Source organism: Scomber japonicus, chromosome 13, assembly GCF_027409825.1.
Source record: "Scomber japonicus isolate fScoJap1 chromosome 13, fScoJap1.pri, whole genome shotgun sequence".
NCBI lineage: Eukaryota > Metazoa > Chordata > Actinopteri > Scombriformes > Scombridae > Scomber > Scomber japonicus.
The window spans coordinates 15,083,170-15,103,108 of NC_070590.1; the positions used below are offsets into that span (position 1 = coordinate 15,083,170).

The 19,939-nt window shown below is 38.3% G+C and overlaps 1 protein-coding gene across 1 annotated transcript; it reads left to right on the forward strand.

Moving 5' to 3' along the window:
• Window positions 1-2,750: 2,750 nt before the first annotated feature.
• coro6 (coronin 6) lies at window positions 2,751-18,886 on the forward strand. Its single transcript, XM_053332292.1, has 11 exons — window positions 2,751-2,807; window positions 5,827-6,026; window positions 9,364-9,486; window positions 13,761-13,890; window positions 14,015-14,193; window positions 14,757-14,876; window positions 15,302-15,406; window positions 15,933-16,078; window positions 16,383-16,440; window positions 16,707-16,934; window positions 17,952-18,886. The coding sequence occupies exons 2-11, from the start codon at window positions 5,829-5,831 to the stop codon at window positions 18,072-18,074; spliced, it is 1,410 nt and encodes a 469-aa protein (XP_053188267.1). The 5' UTR covers window positions 2,751-2,807; window positions 5,827-5,828; the 3' UTR covers window positions 18,075-18,886.
• Window positions 18,887-19,939: the final 1,053 nt, after the last annotated feature.

The following is a 19,939-nucleotide window of genomic DNA, read 5'->3' on the forward strand; positions in this document are numbered from 1 at the left end:
TAGCTTCTGTTTTCCTCTTTTTCACTTCTCTTCACCTCAATGTTTAATAATTGTGCTGGATAGCTGCAAAGGAAATTACTTGGCTTCTGGTACAATCTGAAAGGTAAATGTGGGTTTTGGTAGCAGCTGCATATCTAAACATGCAAGAGCTCAGGTGGAACCTCGGACCACACAGATTAGTGTTTTCAGTGGCTGTTAGATGTTTAATCTTTACATTTCTGCACACTTAAACTAACTGGATCACAATGAATCCCAATAGGATGGAGAATCTGGGGCTGGTGACAGAAACATCAGCTGAAGTTCATTGCAATTTATTTTTAAAACAAATTGGAAAGAGAAGAGGGATGCTGTTTTTTTTTGTTCTGTTTGTTTATTCAACTAACTCACAATACCTCAATAAGTCTGAACCAAATCTGACCTGCACATCATGTCAGGCTCTGGATTCCTGGAATGTCTGTCTCAATCAGAAACTGTCATTACTCAATAAACTGAAGTAAATTAATCTCTTTCATGTCTTCACAGTTCTGATGCCACTCAACTATAGATGTTTTCTTTTTGTATGTGTTACTGTGTGTGGGAGAAAGGGTTAGGGAGTTGGAGTTAAAGACAAGATGTATATTTGTGAGTTTACTGCTTCATTCTGTTCTGGGATGTAAAGGTCTGTGATGTGAGTGTTGACATTTTAGGAACTGTACATGTTTTTTTATATATCTGGCTTAAGTCTGTGTGAGTGTGACTGTGTAGCACAACTTTACGATGTGGGTTTTTACTTTTTTATTTTATTTTATTTTTTAACTGATGGTTGTTCCTTGTGTATGCATTTTAGGGGTGTGCCTGTGACTGGCAAGTGAAGCTTCTCTGCAGTCTATCAGAAATGTCTGTACAGGGAGGTCTGTCATACATGCACTTTACTCCCTTTTTAATTTTAATGTGGCTTTCTTTTGGTTGCTACTTTCGGGGAACATGCTTAGGTTGTAAGCATTTGTTCGGTATGTGTGTGTATTATTAAACCTTTTTATTTTTTTTCTTTCCAATTTTATTTTAAACTATCAGTGTAAATATTCTTTTATATCATGTGCTTCAACTGTGACCATTAAAATAATGGAGATAAATGAACCTTTTTTGCTGTGAGTTTGTGTACGGTGATGTGATGTAGTAACATAACACTAGGAACACTAGGAAGTGCTGTTCAAAAGTGTGGATGCTTTCAATGAATGGAAAGGTGTGTCCATACTTTTGACCAGTACTGTACACATCATGCAGCATTGTAGGTGTTGTTTGTTCTATGAGATGAGTATTTTTCTCTTAGGTTTGGCATAAAATTCAGTTGAGATTTAAAATCTACAGAAGAAAGTCCAGACTTTAGTGTCCTTGTCTAGAGTTGAAATATATTGTTGTTACACATGATTATGAAACCTGTAAGTTAACTGTTTGTATTTATATTTTTTAATTAAAAAGACATCTAGGTATTGTACAGAAATGTATTGAGTTCTGTGCTTAACTTTAAGAGAGTACATAGAAAGGTGTTTAGCCAAAAGATAGAAAACCCATTAAAAGTCTAAAGTTGGGTTTTTTTAACACTCAAGATTGATACAGGTGTATACAGAATGGTGTTTAATGTGAGAAGTTAGTCCATGTCATTAAATTCATGTGCTCAAATGCAACATAGATATCTTTTAAAGTTCCCTATAACAACGCATGCAGAGTTGCATCAGTGTTTGGCTCTCCTCTTTTCCTTTCAGTCAGTCAGTCATATTACTGTCTCAGTCAAATTTCCTTCTTCAAGTCAGGGAAAATTGGGAATGTCTGCTGTTCTCCACTACACCTTCCAGACACTCATCAGTCAAATGGATTCCTTTGCAGAAAATTCCTATGAAACCTGGTAAGTACAGTAATCTTTCTTAATTTTTTTTTTTTTTGTGTTCTTTTTGTCTTAACACCAGAGTGCAGGGATGTCTGTATGTTTTGTGAGCAACAGTGCAGTGAAGAGGTCCAGAGACGGACTGAGTCCAGCTCCACATGCCCTCCAGGTATGTTTAGTGTGTAATATCCACTAACAAAGGATTACTTAGCAGTTAGCAGTATTACTTAGCATTATTTAATATTACTTACTAAGCAGCTGGATGGTGCACAGATCAAAGTTATATGGTCCATCGTATGTTCTCCTGTAGCTGGATTTTAACCAGTGCTGCTTTCTGAGACCTTCACTCCTACTGAGTAGCCTACCAGTGGAGACAAATATGAAGTCATCCTCAGCAAGAGAAGATACCTGTGTATCCTTAGTACAGGCAAATTTGGGGAAAAAACAATTGACTGTAGCTTACAAGTGAAGCCAAATTTATTTGTTACAAACTTGTAGTTTGTAACAAGTTGTCTTTAGGAGTTAACAAGTAACACTTTAAGGCAGCATGAGGTCAGTTGTGTGCGTTCATTTATCTGTCTATTAGAGACCTCGAGTGGTGACACTGACCCCGGGGACGCGCTGGCCCCCTGTCTCTGGCGCGCGTCACGTTTCCCTGCACTGACAGAGCCCGTTCCAAAATAGACGGCACCCACCCATACACCCACCCACCCACACCCTCCTCTCTCCCTGCTCTGCCCCGGTACTCTCCCCCCTCTCTTTCCCTGCCGAGGAGCGTCACGCAGTCGTACAGTGCGTCTCCTCAGCAAGTCCGAACCGACTCCAGGACACCCAGTCGCAGGGACTACAATTCAGAGGAGTAAATCTAAAAAGCAGGGGGGCTGCAGGCTTTACGACAGAAACCGAGAGAGTTGTCCAGGGAAGAGGGGTCTCCCCAAAACCTGAGGTGAGCTGTCTTGTGGACTGTCTTTCCTAATATGTGTGTGTCAGAGTCTGTGCTGCAGTGGGGTGAGAGGTGCGTCAGCTTCTTTACTGCACTGCTGGAGGGGAGCGGGCAAATCATTTGGAAAGAGTCTATACATTGTGAATGTGCACTTTCCCCCCAGCGGACGGAGTAAATCTTGAGCCGGGCATGGCAGCTGTGCGCTACTTTAAGGAGCACGTTGCACATTACTAACCCCCCCCCCCCCCCCCAAACTGCTCCTCTTACCTCCTGCGCCCCTGGTACCCTTTGTTGCTGTGTTTATGTGTGTTTGTGTAGACTGTGTCGGCTGTTTATATTTATTCATTAATAATAATGCGCCACAGAGTGCGGTGTCTTCATTCTGGGGCTATTTAGGATCAGGGTGCCGGGTGGGAGGAGTGGCTGGCCCGGGTAGGACAGTGCAGTTTGTCATGTCTATATTAGGAAAGTGGCAGTGTCATTCTTTCGCTCTGTCTCGACTCTCCGGAGATGTGCCATGCGCGACAGAAGAGGCCTATCTCATTAACCTGAGGCAGAATTAAAGGAACACGTTGGAGTTTTTCCACGTTTAACTCCATTTACAAGTTTTTAGATAGATTGCTGAATGAGCTCTGCTTTGCTCTAGATCTCCCTCCCCTCATTTTAACCATGCAGACACTGCTGGTTTCAGCTCATGGTAGACAAATCTTAAAGTGGAAGCTTGCTTGGGATACTAATCAGTCAGAGTCAACATTTATTTTATTCACTATAAAGTTAGTTTTCCGTCAGTTTTTGGAGATATAAAAGCAGACCATGAGTTAGGCATTTTCATGTTTAAATCAGGCGCTCAATAAATAAATATGTTTCTTTGTCATTTGTTGTTGATGAATAAAGCTTTGGTTCATTATTATTTGGGTATTAGGACTTAATCTAATCATACAGGCAGAAAAATGCATTGAAAGACTATTATTATTATTATTATTATTATTATTATTATACCATTGTTGGTTTAACAAATCTTTGCCACAGTACCAATAAAAAAGATAAAATAAAAGTGTAATGTGTTGCCCCTGAAACACTGTGCTGCCTGAAGTGGGAACTGGAATGTAAATGTCTTGATAAGGCAGAGCTTCCAGGAAAGCAGTGGGTGCTTCTGTCCTCTCTTAGTCTGGTTGAGCCATGAATCCCACAGTCTTCAGTTGTAAAAGTCACACATTAAACCTATAATGGCAGCAGGTTTTGGGTCACCTAATTTTAAACTAATCTAATGCCTTAAAAATGTTTTTTAAAAATATCCACAAAAACTCTCATCTCCATTGTTACTTAGTTGGATAGTTATTGTTAAAAACAAAAAGGCAGACAGTTTGAGGTTGTGATTATCCTCTGAACCAGAGGGAGAACTCTGCTGCATTTATCAGAAGCCTTCAGGGACTGATGCAGGCCTACTTCTCGATTTGGGTTTTTAGTTTTATGTAAGCCAGTGCAGTCTGGGAGTGTGAGTTAAACCACATTTTCATACTCATAAGGATTGTATCACACGGGTGTGATTGAATTTAACTGCTGTGCTCTTCACATTGGCATTGCATCTGTCATACATTAGGCTGTCCTGCCTTTTATCTGTTCTCTCCGTCTTAGTGTTTGTCTTTGATGTTTGGCTGTCACATAGTGTTTGGTGGGACAATCGCCTATTAATATCTACGCTGATGGTGGGCACTGTTATAGAATATCTCCTGTGTTTTGGAGGATTACAGTCCCTCTGGCCTGGTGCCCAGGACAGCCACAGGACAACGAGATGTCAGTCAACAAACAGCCTAAAAACACTTCACAGGACTCATTATGAAGTCTATACAATATTCAGAGAGAGGCAGAAGTTATTTAAAATGTATCATTGGATTAACAACATCATTGGATAGAAGGCCTGCCTCTGCAGCTGCTTTCTGCATATTTCATTTAACAGTGTTTTGTGCAGTCAGTATAATTATAAGAGAAATCTGTTCTCTACTTTGTATAACTTTCAGACTGAGTCAAATAAATAGCAAAGTATTACATTTTCAGTATGAAAAGATTGAATGCAGTGTTGGTGCATCTTCGTCATCTTCAACCTTAAAATCAAATAACAACAAAAAACATCAGAAAGCTATAGCAACAGCAAGGAAATACTCTAAACACTATACAACAAACTGCCTCCTTATCAGTTTAACACTAACAATGACACTAAAAGCCATATAAGGAGATATAAAGCATAAAAACTACAGATAGAGGAAAGTACAATATTGTAATAACAAGCTCTTCTGTTATCAGTGCTGCAGTCTCTGCTGCATTATTTGTTTAGTTGCTTTTTGTTTAAAACTTCTTCTGCCTTGTAATGGTAAAGATCAGATCAAACACTGTATCTTAAAGTCTTGTTCCACTTTAAAATATCACCAAAAAAAATCAACCCTTGGAAATAAAATAAATCATAGTACTTTTGGCCCAACATAAATATACAGTTTGTAAATGTTTATAAGTCTCTACTGGTGATATTTGGATTTGAATCCATGTTTATGATGGAAGTCTTTTTTCTTTGGTTTGTTTCTGGGCCATCAATCAACTACTTAATTAATCAAACTTTATTGATACATGCTTTCATACAGGTTAGTACAATTTAAATGACTTACAAACTGATGATAAGACAGCACAAATGGAAACAGTAAAATCATTTTAGACTTATGAACACAAAAGAGAAGTTAAAGTAAACCAACCAAAAGAAATGAGGGAGCTGGAGAGCAAAGTCCAAAAGCTATAAAAAAAAATGGCCAGGGGGAAAAAACATGCTCACAAAAAAAGATAAAATGTACTTCAAAACACAATCAAATAGATCAAAATAATTCAACTCAAAGTCTCTTTCCCAGTGTTTTACCACAAACTCCATTTCACTCTCTACATCCTCTGTTTTTGACCCTATTCTGACATCTAAACTCCTCCATCACTCTCTGCCCACCCTCTCCCACCTGTCCTACCTACACTCATCTTCCCTCTTCAGCCATGAGTCGCAGCATCGTGCGGCAGAGTAAGTTTCGCCACGTCTTTGGGCAGTCAGTCAAGGCTGAGCAGGGTTATGATGACATCCGCGTTTCCAAGGTGACGTGGGACAGCTCGTTCTGCGCCGTCAACCCAAAGTTCCTGGCGGTTATCGTTGAATCCAGTGGAGGAGGAGCTTTTCTGGTCCTGCCCCTCTCTAAGGTAAGTGAAGCAAAAAAAATTCTGGGCTGCTCTATCTGTTTCTGATGATGAGACAAAATACTTGATTAGACACTTTTTTTTTGTTTCTACATGCTTGGATTGTCAGTAAATGTGCTCATCATACTTGATATGTAACTTAATATTTGCCTATAAATTCTATACCTTTTTCTTCATTTTAATAGTAAATGTGCTCAATGGAGGAAAAAGTTTGTGCTCCAATATCCTCCATTAAAAATGAAGCAAGCTGCATATCTGAGGAGAAAACATTATTTAATAACCAATGAACCCAGACACGCCCTCTGCTGCAGAATGAATATGGATAAGATTGTAAATGAAACTCTAAGAGTGATAAGCTGTTTGTTTTTTAGGAAGCTGATACATTTTTAGTCAATCAGATTGTTCAAATATTTGATGCACACATTCTTGTACCCCATAGGATAAAATTTGAATAACTTTTGAGACAAGCAAAATAAAGTTTCCACCATTGGGAATTATATTACATCCACCTTATTAAATGTTGATGAGGATGAAATAATGGACAGTCTTTAATAACTTATTGATTCTAACAATAACTTAAAGCTTACAACTTCAGGTATCCATGAAGATTCACAAAATCTGAACTACAAACACCTTACACACAATAAAATTGTGTGTAATTTTAGTATAAACTGAAAATGACGTGGTATGGTATGGTATGGTATGGTATGGTATCGCATCGTATCGTATTGTATCATATCGTATTGTATCGTATAATATCGTATTATATTGTATTGTATCGCATCGTATCGTATTGTATCATATTGTATCGTATCGTATTGTATCGTATAATATCGTATTATATTGTATTGTATCGCATCGTATCTTATTGTATCGTATTGTATCGTATTGTATCGTATTGTATCGTATTATATCGTATTGTATCGTATCGTATTGTATCGTATCGTATTGTATCGTATTGTATCGTATTGCAAGGTCATCGCTCAATAATGTTGCTGTGCCTCAGCCATACATGGGTTCAGATTTCTTAAGCATCAATCTTGCTCAGAGGCTGGCCTCAGTAACTGAATATTGTGTGATGTTTAGCTACTGTATAAGTAGTTATAGCAGGGTAGAAGATGTGTGACATAATCAGCAGACTGTAATGGGGAGGGTGAAGACAAAGACCCCCAAAGCTTTTGGCAGGCGACTTTGTACTGAGGTCAAATCATTCCTGTGACCCCAGATATTTTAAATACACAGAAAAGTCTGTGTCTCATTCTGTCTAAGTACTGAGGTTGGGCCTATAAGGTAACGCTTAATGTCACAGGAAGACAGAATAGAAGCCGCTTTGCAAAACTGATCAGTGCCATCTCATGCTATCAGCAGTTGTTGAAGACAGTTATTCTGAGGATATAATATTATCTTCAAGCTGTCATGTTGAAGAAGCTTTGGAAAGGACACCATAATTGCTGAAACAGAAATACACTGACAAGAAAAGCAACAGGTCAAGACCTATCAGACGTTTAAAGCTGTGATGTTACAGAGTGGTGTTAAGGTTCCTCAAGGCCCGTGATGATACCAGCATTGCCTTAAAATAAATGCTGGGCACAAGACAAGACCAAACTTGTGCCAATATTTTGATGTACAAGATTATATTTCAGTCAGTTATGATGTCAGGTTTGACTACTCCAGTGAATCTAAATAAAATAGATTGCTGGTACACATATTTTGTGCATTTTAAAAGGTAGCTAAATAGCATTTTATCAGACCATGAAGACATAAAAGGACTGATCCAGAAACATGCAAAGTTAATTCAATAATATTCTTAATCACTACATGTTCAAAAACCCATTCAATAACTGCTGATGCCACTATAATGAGCCAAGTCTGCAGCAATTTAGTTGACCTGCCCTGTGAGATGCCTCCACTCAGCAGGTTTCATTTGAGCTGGGCTGCAAACACTCACTGCCAATCACAGCCCGGTGTTATGGGAACTGAGAAGTTCATCGATTTCAGTCAGAAAGACACTCTAGTTTTTAGAGATATGTTGGTATTGGGTCAAAACTCTAAATAAGTAACTGTTGACTAAAAGCAGACTAAGACTCTCACAAAGCAAACATGGAGTGAAATGTGGAAATTTAATATCATTACAATGTCACAGGTCCATCAGTAGCACTGCAGAGATTCATCAGCATGTCAGTGGTGGTATTTAGTGACCAGGGTGAGAAGACACAGAGTTTTACACAGGTTTTCGGAGACACTGGGAAATGGACGTGATTATATACTGGAGTCACGGTGAACAGACATGCTATTAATACACTCTCTCCATCCTCCATCTCCCCCCTCTGGGTCCCCAACAGGCCAAAAGAAAAACTCCCCTTTCAACGCCTCGTCGCTCAACTATAAATACACCTCTCTTGGTGTGTGTGTGTGTTTTGTGTGTGTGTGTGTATGTGAGAAGGGCGTGATATCTCTGAAGTTGATACACATGTTCACATGATAGGAACAGAGAAAGATGGTACAACCTGGAAGTGACGTCATGAAGGATTTTAGGTTGCATCATCGTAAATTATTTAGTTTTATCCTGGGAGTCCACCATGATGCAGCAGGTTTCTGACTTACTGTTTAGAATGACTTTTGGCTTAATTTTGAAGGTTTTGACCATAATATGTGGTCCTGTTAATACCAGAAACACCTCCTAGGCCAAAAATGTGAACACTGGTCATCAATTTCCACAAAGTCAGACAACACCAGCCGATACAGCTTATTAAAAAGCCCTTCACTATGAGGATATTTCTCTGCTTTGATCTGAGCAGACTATCAGTCCTACCAGAACATTTATCATCATCATCAGACATCTTCACTGCATATAACTGTAGTTTCCAACCAGTCCATATCAGCAACTTTTCCGGGGGCCACTGACCCCAAGTTTGATTGTAAATGAATTGGTTTTGATCATTTGAGCTTTTCTAGTCTTGAATCAGTTTGCTGGTTGGTCCACCACTTTGGTCAGGACTGAAATATCTCACCAACTATTTGAGGGATTGCCCCCTCCCTATAAAATGATTCCTACAAACACATGAGGGCATTAACAGGAATCTAACAGCAACTTTTTGGCCCCATGGCCTGTTAACAAGTCAATCTGACCTTTGTTGCAGCATTTCAATTGACCATGTTTCAGGATGTAATTTGGATCTCATCATACCACATTGTCTTCATCAGCAGAGGGAGTTTGCCCAACACACACACACACACACACACACACACACACACACACACACACACACACACAAAAACAAACAAAACTACACTACTCTAACACAGTCCTGTTTGTCACTGCTGCTGCTGTGTGCTGCAGTCAGGTCGAGTGGACAAGAACTATCCGCTGGTGATTGGACACTCCGGACCCGTCCTTGATATTGACTGGTGCCCTCATGATGACAACATCCTGGCCAGCTGCTCGGAGGACTGCACTGCAATGGTAATGGAAATGTGTGCAAGTGCGTTTGTCTGTGTGTGCAGAAAAAAAACTGAGTGGGAGAGAGAGGATCTCAAATGCATGTGGAGGAGTTTGTTGTTCGGTGACTCAAGCAACAGTCATAGAGTTTGTCACAACCCGAGTTTCATCTTGTCTGCCTGCTAAATGAACAATAAGTGAAGTGAGTCAGTGAAGGCATCACTGTTTCTGTCTACCTGTCTGTCTGTCCACCCACCTGTTACACCTCATTTCCTCATATGTATCTTATCTTCATCATCCTGTTTGTGTTCACCATATTTTACCCTTGATGTATTGGTAAGAATATATTTTTTGTGTGCAACCAACCTCGTCATTGTTACGCAGCTGCTAATCCTGCTGCTCCAATCTGTCCTTGTCTCTCTCTCTGTGTGTGTGTGTGTGTGTGTGTGTGTGTGTGTGTGTGTGTGTGTGTGTGTGTGTATGAAAGTCAGGTAGAGGATAAAAGCAGTAAGCATTTATTAGCCTGGAGAGATTTTTTTGGCACAGTGCACTTTCAAAGTATGTCATCTTCACCAGACTTGAGGTTGTTAAGGAGTTTTGTGAAACTTTGCTCTGGCTACATTAGGTGTTTTGATATGTATTTAATGTCCCTCCATCAGACCAGAAATGATCTCTGGCAAACATGGAGGCTTACAGGATATGTAAACACCGGATGTAGACCACAGTTTAATCATGATGATTAAGTGATTATTTTTGCTCTCCCAATTATCAACTCTCATTCCCAAGAGCTAATCAGTCAAAATCATGTCAATTTATAAACTATATCTATATATTATCCATGCCTCCTTATCTGCAGTGCATTCATTTCAAGTTAGATCTGGGGGGGGGGGGGGGGGGGGGGATTGTAATCTTAGTTATACACAAATAGACTTAACCTCTGATTCAGGAGTACATTTTAGTGCACTTTGTTGTTCCTTCATAAACACACTAATTATAATGTACACTTAGTAACCAGTAACCATTTGGCACACCTAACTAAAACTAATGCGTGTTTATACAATAGTCCTGCAATAAATGAAGGTTACAGTGTTCACTTCTTGTTGAACCTGTTTTACAGAGATGTTGAGTCAAATAATGTTTTTTTCATTTTCTTTTTTGGAAGCTGTAGTTTGTGGTGCTGTTGAATTGTACTTGTTTTTTTACAGTCATTCTTATAAATGGGGTGGATGAATAAACATCTGACAATATACAGGAATATAATTTGACATAAACTACAACTGACCACAAAGTTGAATCTTTAGACAACAATTTCAACAAAAACCGAACATTAAACATTACAACCTTTGTAAGGATGTACTAATCCAGGGCTATTGGATTACATTGCATTGGCTTTAGCTATGTGTACTCTAATAGACTGGCAATTAAGTGGAGTTGTTGTTGACTGAAGACAGAAAACAAAAGCTCTCCTAGCTCTTGAATTTTTGTTGTGACACGCTGCCGGTACAGTATGTGGCTCTGCAGGTCATGACTCAGTTAAGTCAGCAGGGGTCTCTATAAGGCCTGAACTGCAGGGGGGAGACCTCAATGTTATAGGAAAATTGTCATGTGCAGTACATTTGTGTCAGACTATTTTACAACTGTGTATTATTATTCATGCAAAAATAACCTGTTAGCAGTAATTCTATTTTTATACATTTTTTTACTTCAGAATGTGATACATTATAATGTGTTTGTACTGGCACTTATGATTTGACTTGTCACACTATTAAATTCATACCATGAAGTCTTTCACAGTTAATTATTTCAGAAATATTTGTTAGCAAATGAGTTCCAACATGATCACAAGTTCTCCAAACGCTTGAAATGAGAACCAGATTTACTGCCTGTGATGTAACTAAGAGCTGCTCCACTGACACAAATCAGAGCAGAACTGTGACTTGAAGTCCGAGGGTAATTCTTTTTTTTTTTCTTCACAATGGGTAAAACAACGGGGAAATAAAGTGTATTTGGTGAAAAGTATCAGATTTTACCTACTTTTTAAAATTTACAATTGCTATGATCAACATGCAACAGGAAATCTCAAATATTTTTCATTTTAATAGACATAAAATATTCTCTTGCCTTTGTCTTCAAAAATATATAGACTATGCCCCTTACATCACAACACTGCTTTGTCTGTGTGCACAAATGTGCAGTATGTCAAGTATGTCAGCATGTGTCAATTATTACATTTTTTGTTTGTATTATGACAACATGTCTGTTGACTCCACATGTAGCTGTGCATCAGAACAGTTGTCACAGAGGACAGATTTGCTCACACTTGTCCAGAACAACATTACAGGAATCTTTGTGTGACTGAATGGTTGAATCGCTGATACTCAACAGCTGTTGGGATGCTGTTTGAGTGTGCTGAGCCTCTGTTGTGTGTGTGTGTGTGTGTGTGTGTGTGTGTGTGTGTGTGTGTGTGTGTGTGTGTGTGTGTCCGGATACACCTCATGTTATGGGTACATAAATCTATTTACACAGTCATGTTGTGGGGACTCATCTCCCTAATGGGGTCAAAAAGCAAGTCCTCTTAATGTAAATCATTCATTTTAGAGTGAAGACTTGGTTTAAAGTTGAGGTAAGTTGAAGTTTATGTTATGGTTAGGATGGTTAGGGGTGTGTGTGCCTGCGTGTGTGCGTGTGTGTGCGTATGCTTTGTTTATGTCCAGCACACAGACAGACAGTCGCAGCTGTCCAGTCTTGGCAGTGTTGCCAGTGTGAAGCTACAGAAAGGACATAACTGTGATGTCATTCTCTTCAGCTCACTGAGACAGATCATTGTGTCATCTGAAAAGGATCATTAGAGTGTGTTTATGTGTTTGTGTGTGTGTGTGTGACTGCAGAGCAACACGGAAAGAGTTCTCTGTGTGTGTGTGTGTGTGTCAAGCATATGGGGATCATCTTATCACCTGCTGTGTGCTGCAACTGAAAAGGCCACGTGTCAGTTTTGTTGGTTGTGTTGTTTCAGCACCATCCCATGTACCTCATGAGGAATTCATAAAAGCACAACGTAGTGCAGAATGAAGCACCTGTTCAGGTCACCTGTTAATGTGATTTCCCCCCCTTTTTTTAAATGCAGGCTTTGTATAAAAGTACTGTACCATGCTAACCGTGTCATGTGTTGTTTCTGGAAATTTGGGGATTTTCATGACATGAGTTTGTGTTCCATAATTGGTCTTTTTAGAGGGACATTGTTTCTTAGACTCAATATCATTAAATTATGCTGTTAAACCAAAATATTTAAATACAATTAAGGGCACACCTGAATGTTTTCCTGTTTGAAAGGGTGAAATGTGGGAAAGACATTAAAATAAAATATAAAAAACAGAAAAAGAGACGACTGACTAGTTAAATTGATAAAATACTGATAAAAATGTTACATTATTAGGAATGTTACATTATTAGGAAAGGTTACTATTATTTTCTGTGGCATCTCGATTGTGCAGGGGGAATCTAGATGCATTGTCTGTGGTCACTCATCAGTGCATGCATAAAAAACTCTAGTGTCCCAAAAACCTGAACTGGATATAAAATGTATGAACTGATGAATAAAAATCTGTATTAAAAATTTAAACATGCCATTATATGTTTGGCATAAATATTGATTTTGCTAAACGATAATCTGTTTTAAGAGCGTTATTTGTTCAGTAATCAGTCTACTGGATTTACACGCAGGCGTGGACACTTATGGGTGGGTGCCTTCAGTTGTTGTCATGGCTATAAGCTAACAGAAATGTATCAGTGTAACAAGACGACAGTCACTGCCAGTTAATATGTGAATGTATTAAAAGTGTGTGATGAGTTTAATGGAGAATTCAAAAACCTGCAGTTGTGCCATCTGTGATGTAAGTGAGGTTTGTGCCAAAGTACTGCTCAGATATAGTATGTATTTTTTCCAATGATGATATATGTACACAATATATGCAGGTCATATTGATATACTGTGAGATTGTACACATTTGATACCTGACTTTTTATACATCTCATTGAAAATGTGCACATCTAATTAAATTAAGCTGTAATTTCAATTAATAATTTTCTTTCAGTCACAAACAATATTACAAATCTTTTAGATGCTTACAAAACAATAATATTAAATTCCCATTTGTCACCAAAAAAATGGATTAAACTTCAAGAACCAATATTAGAATTTGTTCTTGTGTGTACTTCACATACAGATTACTGGACAGATAACACTGCTTGTGTACCATCAGACACTCACACAGGCTCCACTGATTTGCATTCATCTGCAGGTATGGCAGATCCCAGATCACTCACTGACCCGCCCCCTATCCGACCCTGTCGTTGTCTTGGAGGGTCACTCCAAACGTGTCGGTATTGTCACCTGGCACCCCACTGCACGCAACATACTACTCACTGCGGGTATGACACACACATACACACACACACACACATATGCATACTAGTTTCCTTGACATTCCTTGACAAGCATTAAAAGAACCATAAAGAACTTCCTTTCCTCTGTTGCCCTGTGCTCTGACCTTAGGCAGTGATAACTTGATAATCGTCTGGAACGTGGGGACTGGCGAGCCCCTCATTTCCATGGACGACCACCCAGACCTCATCTACAGCATCAGCTGGAACCGAAACGGCAGCTTGTTTTGCACCACCTGTAAAGACCGACGTCTGCGTGTCTGTGACCCGCGTAAGAGGGAGGTGGTTGCGGTGAGTACGTAGAAAAATAAGACATAGCTGTGCTCCAGTTTAATTCATTCTTATGCAATAGTACCACTGTTTAAGCTCAACAATTTAGGAATATACTGTACTGAATTAAAAAGGCAAACATGACACATTTGAACAGAAGACACAGGTTGATTACACATTATAAGGTGAACTATTCACATATGCTGTACAGCTTTTTTGAGCTTAAACATCAGCTTAAACAAATCAGTAATATCACAGTAATGCCACAGTGCCCGAATCATATTTTGTCCCAGTATGTTTTTCCATTGAGGTATAATAAATAAATATATTTCTGGCTGCATAAATATTGTACTATTAGATGGTGATATTTGTTTTCTTTAACAAGGAGTTCAGCTCAGTAGAAGTACAGGACTTCTGAGTGAGACATTCATTTCCCAGTAAATCTGAATAAAGGAATCTATTCTGTCAAAAAAAGTTGAAAGAGAACAGAGAATGAACAAATAAATGGAAGACACAAATGAGTGTTTTAGTTTGTTGATTTCACTCTGGTAATAATGTCTGTCTGTCTGTTTGTTGACCAACAGGAACGTCTGGCTCCACATGAGGGGATCCGTCCAATGAGAGCCATCTTCACCAGAGATGGCAACATCTTCACCACAGGATTCACCAGGATGAGCCAGAGAGAGCTTGGGCTCTGGGACCCGGTAACTAAATTCACAGCTTCATTACATTAAAACAAAAGGAAATGTTTGTGACATAGGGGAAGAGGAATTTCAGCATCATAATCCCGTAATTGCCAATTTTGAATTCCAAGAATTGTGATTTTAAAGATATTACACTGCTCATGATATTTTGAATTAGCCCATTAATGTCACCATATAACCATTTTTTGTCAAAATATTATACTGATATAACCTTATGATTGTCAGCAGGTTACTGTATTATTCTTACAAAATGTTACTTGCCATTAGTTAACAGTTCTGCCTCATTGTTGTCTTCAACTGTGTTTCCCCATTTTTACCACTTCATGACAAAGAATTCTAGGTATACCTATCATTAGAACCAAGCTATTATATATGTATGTTCACAACAAAATGTCAGTGTCCTTTATCTGCTTTACTCTCTGCAGACAAATTTTGAGGAACCTATTGCACTGTTGGAGTTGGACACAAGTAACGGAGTGTTGTTACCATATTACGATGCAGACGCAAACATGGTCTACCTCTGTGGAAAGGTACAGTCACTGCTTTGTAAAGAATGTTCTCATGTATGTAAATGTTTGTTTCCTACGTTTAAATGTGCTATAAAATGTACAGAAATGTGCTCATATTCATTGGATTTCCAGCCTTAAAGGACCAGTTTAGTTGAGTTTATTTGATACCCCATTAATATACCAGTGTGTAAGATTTAGGGGCATCTAGCAGAATGGACTTGGCAGAAATGAAATACAGTATTTGTAAGTATGTTTCAATTAGTGATTAATCCCATGAAAATAAGAATTGTTGTGTTTTGCCCAGAATGGTCAAACCAAACACTGGGTCTAGAGAGGGTCTTAAGCATTTTTCACTTGTTTTGCAGCCACCATAGGTTCCTCTACAGGCTTGTAAGGGGAGGGTGTGGGGAAGTGTATTCAGTTGGTTGTAATCTGCAACCTCAACACTAGATGGCAATAAATCATACACACTAGTCCTTTAATAATAATAACACATTCACTATTGTTTGTGTTAGATGTTATATGTTAAATGTGTTTGTGTGTGTAGGGGGACAGCAGTATCCGTTACTTTGAGATCACAGAAGAGTCGCCGTACGTCCACTACCTCAGCACCTTTAGCAGTAAGGAGCCCCAGAGAGGGATGGGCTTCATGCCTAAGAGAGGTGTGGACGTTACCAAGTGTGAGATCGCCAGGTGAGATACTGATTGAACTGTAGGTCATCCAACAGCTTTACAGTGTTTTTCATGAAATTAGATTTATGAAGCATTTATTGAGCATTTATTTGATGATGATGCCTGTGGTTTTCAGGTGAATGTTTTTTGTTTAGTTTTTTTGGGGGTTTTTTTGTTCTTCATGACGTTAGGAAGGAACTCTTTACTGAAGATAAAGTATAAACTCAGACACGGATTTGTAACAGCTGTATACAAAAGCACAGCTAATGGGTTTTCTTTCTTTTCTCTTTCTTCTCTGTTTCATCATCTCATCATCAACCTGCAGGTTATACAAGTTGCATGACAAGAAGTGTGAGCCCATCACAATGACTGTACCCAGAAAAGTAAGCCCATCCATCCCACCTATGATACTTTATGAAGCTTTTGACTTTTAAATTATTTCCAGTACTGCTTCATTAGTAACCTGTTGTCTTATTTATTTTCCATCAAATATCTTTCATCTTCTCTTCCACTCATCCTCTTGGAAGAACAGAATAACAGACAGGAAGATATTTTGATATTAAGATTTTAAACCGACAAAAGCAACTGCCATACAGCACATCCCAAAATCCAATATTGGTCTCTTTTTTCCCTTGCATCTCTTGTACAGTCGGACCTCTTCCAGGATGACCTCTACCCAGACACAGCAGGGCCTGACCCTGCCATGGAGCCTGAAGAGTGGCTGGAAGGCCGTGATGAAGACCCAATTCTGGTATCCTTGAAGGATGGCTATGTGCCACCAAAGAGCAGAGAGCTTAAAGTGACTAAGAAGAACATCCTGGACTCCAGACCCACTACCCGACGCAGCATGTCCACTGTTGACAGCAACAGCCTGCCGGTAAGTTGTTCATCTTATCTGCTGTAGTATATTCACATACTGCGTACATCCTACATATGAACCATTGTGATACCTTTAGAACGAGCCATGGGAGCCACAAAATGTATTTATTTTTATACATTTGACATTACTACGTTTCACCATGTACAGCAAGGGATGAAAGCAATAAATAATAAAATTACAATTTACTAAAATGACCTGTACAGAATTTGGAGCTGCCTAATTAAGGGCTGAAGTTTGGGAATGACTTGTTTAGAGTCCAGATAAAATTTCTGTATTATTAAGTATTTCTGAGTTAAACCAGATAGAAAGATGGGACATCACATTGAGAGGATTTTGATTTGAACGTTTGAACGTGTGTCATAAAGCTCTGTGTTGAGGATTGATTGAAGGGTGAATGTTACAATATTATGTGTTGAAATTGGTTGGGTCAAGCCTACGTCAGCACACATATTTTGTTTTACAAGAAAAAAACATGATTGGATTTTGATACAAAAATACAAAGAAATTAATGTTTTTGTATTTTTTCTTGGCATGCATTGTTAAATAATTGCGTGATATGACCAGGGATGTGATTTAAAAGGCATTTTTCCTTTCTATTTGCTAATCTTAATCTTAATCTGTTTTTAACATTGTGGGCTACAAAAACTGAACTGTGTTGTACCAGTATGTAAACAGATTGCATGTTTACGTGTTGCTGTTTGTAGCGTTATGCTTCACATTATCAATTTTTAAAAAAGCTTTGCAGCCCATATTCTGAATGCACTGTTACTACATCTGACTCTTTGTTTAACACATTTCATTTATCTCTCTTCTATATGTACCTGCCCACAACTCTTTATTTCCGAAGCTCCCCTCTTTTTTTCAGTTTATTTTTTCTAGTAACTCACCGTCTTTGATCTATTTTTCCTCTTTCTCTCTTTCTTCATCCTTAATTTTCCCCTCCCTATCACTGTCATGTTTTCCTTTCTTCTTCTGTTTCCTTTGTTTCCTTCTTTCCACCCTTTTCCTGTCCAGCCTCAGTTGCTTGAGAGGTTGTTGGAGGAGATTCACAATCTGAAGGCCACAGTTTTGTCTCAGGAGAAGAGAATCTGTGACTTGGAGAATAAGCTTTCCCAGTACACCAATGGCACTGCCTGATGAGCTGAAGAACTGAATTTCAGAATAACTGTTATTATTAAAACACATTTCCCTTGCATAGACGAGGAATCAAATACTATAACAGTGTTGCCTCATTAAAGGTACCATTGTTTAAGAATATGAATGTGGAGAATGTAAATGCAAAATGACAGTTTAACAATTTTGAGCAAATTACATCCATATCTTGTGTAATTGTTTCATGGTTGATTGTACATGATCCACATTCCAGTCTTAACATGACGTACCTTTAATGTTGTAACAAAACATTCAAATATATTCACACCTTTACAGTAATTTGTAAAGAATGAGAGGAGTATAAAAGTGGAATGAGGAGGGCTATAGGCTTGTCAGACATGTGCAAGTTGGTTAAAGGTTTGAAGAAAGTCAACACTGTTACTGTCACTTTTTTAATATTACTGTGAGAAAAGGACAAATATTAAAAATAGCTAAATTAAATGCCAGAAAACAGACTTTCTGTTTGATATGCCAATTGTCAAACCTGCTTTCTAGATGTTTTGGTAATTAATAAATGATACAAACTTCAACCAAACACACACGTCACCATTAAAGATCCACAAAAACAGACATTTCAACACATGTAATTGACTTGCCCTCCATATCAGATGATCACTGACCAGTTTATTCAAGTAAGTGTCTCTGAAAACTTTTCAAAATGTAAATAGTGATAAAAGAAACAGGAGAAAAAATGTTGAACTTGTAGCAAAATGTGAAAAGCCAAACGTTTCTGTGTTCTGTAAAGGATTATACATTAGACACACTATGACAACAATAAAAAGTGTTTTTTAAAAATGTCTGCCTCTTCCATCTATGATTACTTATAGTAGCCTACTTACTTATTGTTTTGAAATAATTTCCTGATGAGAAATGATCACCTGCCATCTAGAGTTGCTGGACCCTTCACAACCACATTTTTCCTGAGGAGTTGTCTGTTCAGTTAGGATAAGGACTTAGATTGACTCATAAACAGCAAATAGTACATTAACTGGAAAAAAGACAATCCACAGAAATAATCAGACACCCTCATTCAGAGGACAAAATGCTTTTAATGGCAGTATTACGTCTCATATTGGCACAACACCAAGTGATTCATGTAAAACCCAGACAATCAGTTTGAGATTTAAAGCTGCATCAAGTGATTTTGGCCACTAGGGGGCAGAAGAACTTGAAAACAAGCCAAGAGACATAAAACCTTAACATATTATCACTTTATAAAGTTGATGACTAACAAATTAGCAAACATAGATCACTATATTTTCTCATCCAAGTTGTTGCAAAGGTCCATGCCATAACTTATTCTATGAAAAACAAATGAGCAAACAATTGTCCACTTGCAGCCAATTTATATATTTCTTATCTACGTTGTTGCAAAGGTCCATGTGACATAAATTCCTTTATGATTGTCCAGACTGACTCTAAACTTCTTATGTAAGCAGACACCTAATGCAGTAGCAGAGCACAGAACTGCCGCGTGTCGGACAATATCAAACCCTTCACACATCATTTGGGCTTGGAGTAACATTTCTAGTTACCTGACAATTGTTTATTATTTCCTCTTCATTTTATTCACGTTTGGTCTTCACCAATTCCTGAAAACAATATTGGTGTAGCTACATTCTAGATGTTTCACGTAATTTCTTAACCAGCCAGCACTGTATCTAACTTTGAAGTAGCTGACTGCTCCTGTTGTTCACATCAATTAAAGCAGTGGGACTGAACTCTACAGAAAAACAAAACAGCTTAAAGTTGTAGATTTGCCACTATGGGTAACCTTTTTCACACTTAAAAGGATCATGAAGAAATTTTAGATGAATGCAGCTTTAACTATTTACAACTTTGATATAGAC